This window comes from Bos indicus x Bos taurus, chromosome 8, assembly GCF_003369695.1.
Source record: "Bos indicus x Bos taurus breed Angus x Brahman F1 hybrid chromosome 8, Bos_hybrid_MaternalHap_v2.0, whole genome shotgun sequence".
Lineage (NCBI taxonomy): Eukaryota > Metazoa > Chordata > Mammalia > Artiodactyla > Bovidae > Bos > Bos indicus x Bos taurus.
In genome coordinates, this window is record NC_040083.1 from 22,669,832 (window position 1) to 22,671,521 (window position 1,690).

The following is a 1,690-nucleotide window of genomic DNA, read 5'->3' on the forward strand; positions in this document are numbered from 1 at the left end:
ATCTTTTATATGAAAATATAAAATATTGAGATAAAATAACACATTAAATAAATAAAATATAAATAAATAACATCAAAGCAGTCATTGCTTATAGACTGATACCCTTGCAGCTGGGTACTTTTATATCTACTTGCTTACTAATACTGTACTTCTATGCATTGGACTAACTAATTCAACAACTTTCATGGCTAAAGCAGAAATCAGAGTCTTCTGAAATGACTACACTTGAGTGTGCAAGGATGCTGTGGCATCTTAGTCAGTGAGTCATGTCAAGGTTAATTCTGGTCTCCATCCATCATTCTTAACCTTTCTTGCAAGTTGGTTGATGAAGACAAAGATCTCATGATTTCCAGTCTGACGATTTCCCAGGCGCAGTCACTATATTCCTTCTCTCTCAGGTAGACGTGGATTCCGTGGAAGTACCTCTTCATGGCCAGTGTGGGGCCCGTCCTTCCCAGCGCAGAGTCTTCCTCTCCCATCACCTGCCCCAGGCAGGCATCCAGGTCATCCAGCTGCTGATGGAGTCCAGTGTGGAGTGGCTCCAGGAGAGTGGTGTCCCAGGCAGCAGAGGAGTGCTCTGTGTTGAAAAGGTTGAAGGTCTGCTGGAGCATCTCATGGAGCACAGAGAAGGCCTGAGCCTCCTGGAGCTGGCTACCCTCCACCATCTCCTGGGGGAAAGCAAAGTCTTTTCTGTCCTGTAGACAGAAGCGAGGGGAGAGTCTCCTCATTTGGCCCAGGAGCCTGAGGTTCTGCCTGCCAACCAGCATGTGGTTCTGAGACAGGTCACAGCCCAGGGATCCTCCCAGGCCGTAGCTGACAAGCACCAGGGCCATCAGTAGAGAGAGCATGACGGCCATGGGGAATATGAGGCTGCTGCTGGGCTGGCTGAGACGGCGTCTGGTGGAACCTTGAGGTAGGTTCTCTGATGCCATGCTTTCTAAGCAAGGCCATTAAATAGGGAACACAGTAATTTTCATTTTCTAATCATTTCTATACACTTTTACTTTCTATTTTGGTTTTCTGTTATGTATTCTGAATATGGTCAAAGAAATTTTCATCAATTTAAACTATTAATTTTACTTTTTCCCAGTAACTTCAGACATGCTTATCCAAATGGGTATTTATCATCAAATGAGAAGGTCTTTGTCTTATGTTAGAATTGAAGTACATTTGTAATTACACACATATTGCTCCCTGTCTCTCATGCATAAATGTGCCTCTCCTCTTGTCCAGGAACACATTTGTAGCCCTCATCTTAGGCTCCATTTTCCCCTCTCACTTTACCTAGGAAGCCAGGCTCCCTCAGCCCTATGGTTTTCGTATTTATTTAGGGATTTACCAGATCACTGTGGCAGTTGAGCTCTTTGAAACAAGATGGGTTTCATTAGAGTTTGATTTAGAGAAGAGGCTGATTATTATCAGTCCATGAGCTTATCCCACGTTTCTCTTCCTTCTAGAACATGTTCTTGCAGGTCCATGTGGTTCTGTTTTAGGGAGCCACAAGCTCAGGGCCATTACAGACATCACCCTTTCTTTCCACCATTTTCTTGCTCGAGACCTGTCATCCTCCACAGACTGGGCCAATACCCCCACCAGAATCCTGGTTCTTCTCAGGGAACACTGGTGAGGAGACTCTAAATCCAGGATAATTGTATTTTCCCAGCAGCACCTCACTCAGAAGGGAGAGATC

General features: G+C 44.8%; 1 protein-coding gene across 1 annotated transcript; it reads right to left on the reverse strand.

Annotated features, from left to right (window-relative positions):
• Window positions 1–249: 249 nt before the first annotated feature.
• On the reverse strand, window positions 250–870 carry LOC113896981 (interferon omega-1-like). Its single transcript, XM_027549134.1, has one exon. It carries the CDS (start codon window positions 855–857, stop codon window positions 276–278), a length of 582 nt encoding a protein of 193 aa, XP_027404935.1. The 5' UTR covers window positions 858–870; the 3' UTR covers window positions 250–275.
• Window positions 871–1,690: the final 820 nt, after the last annotated feature.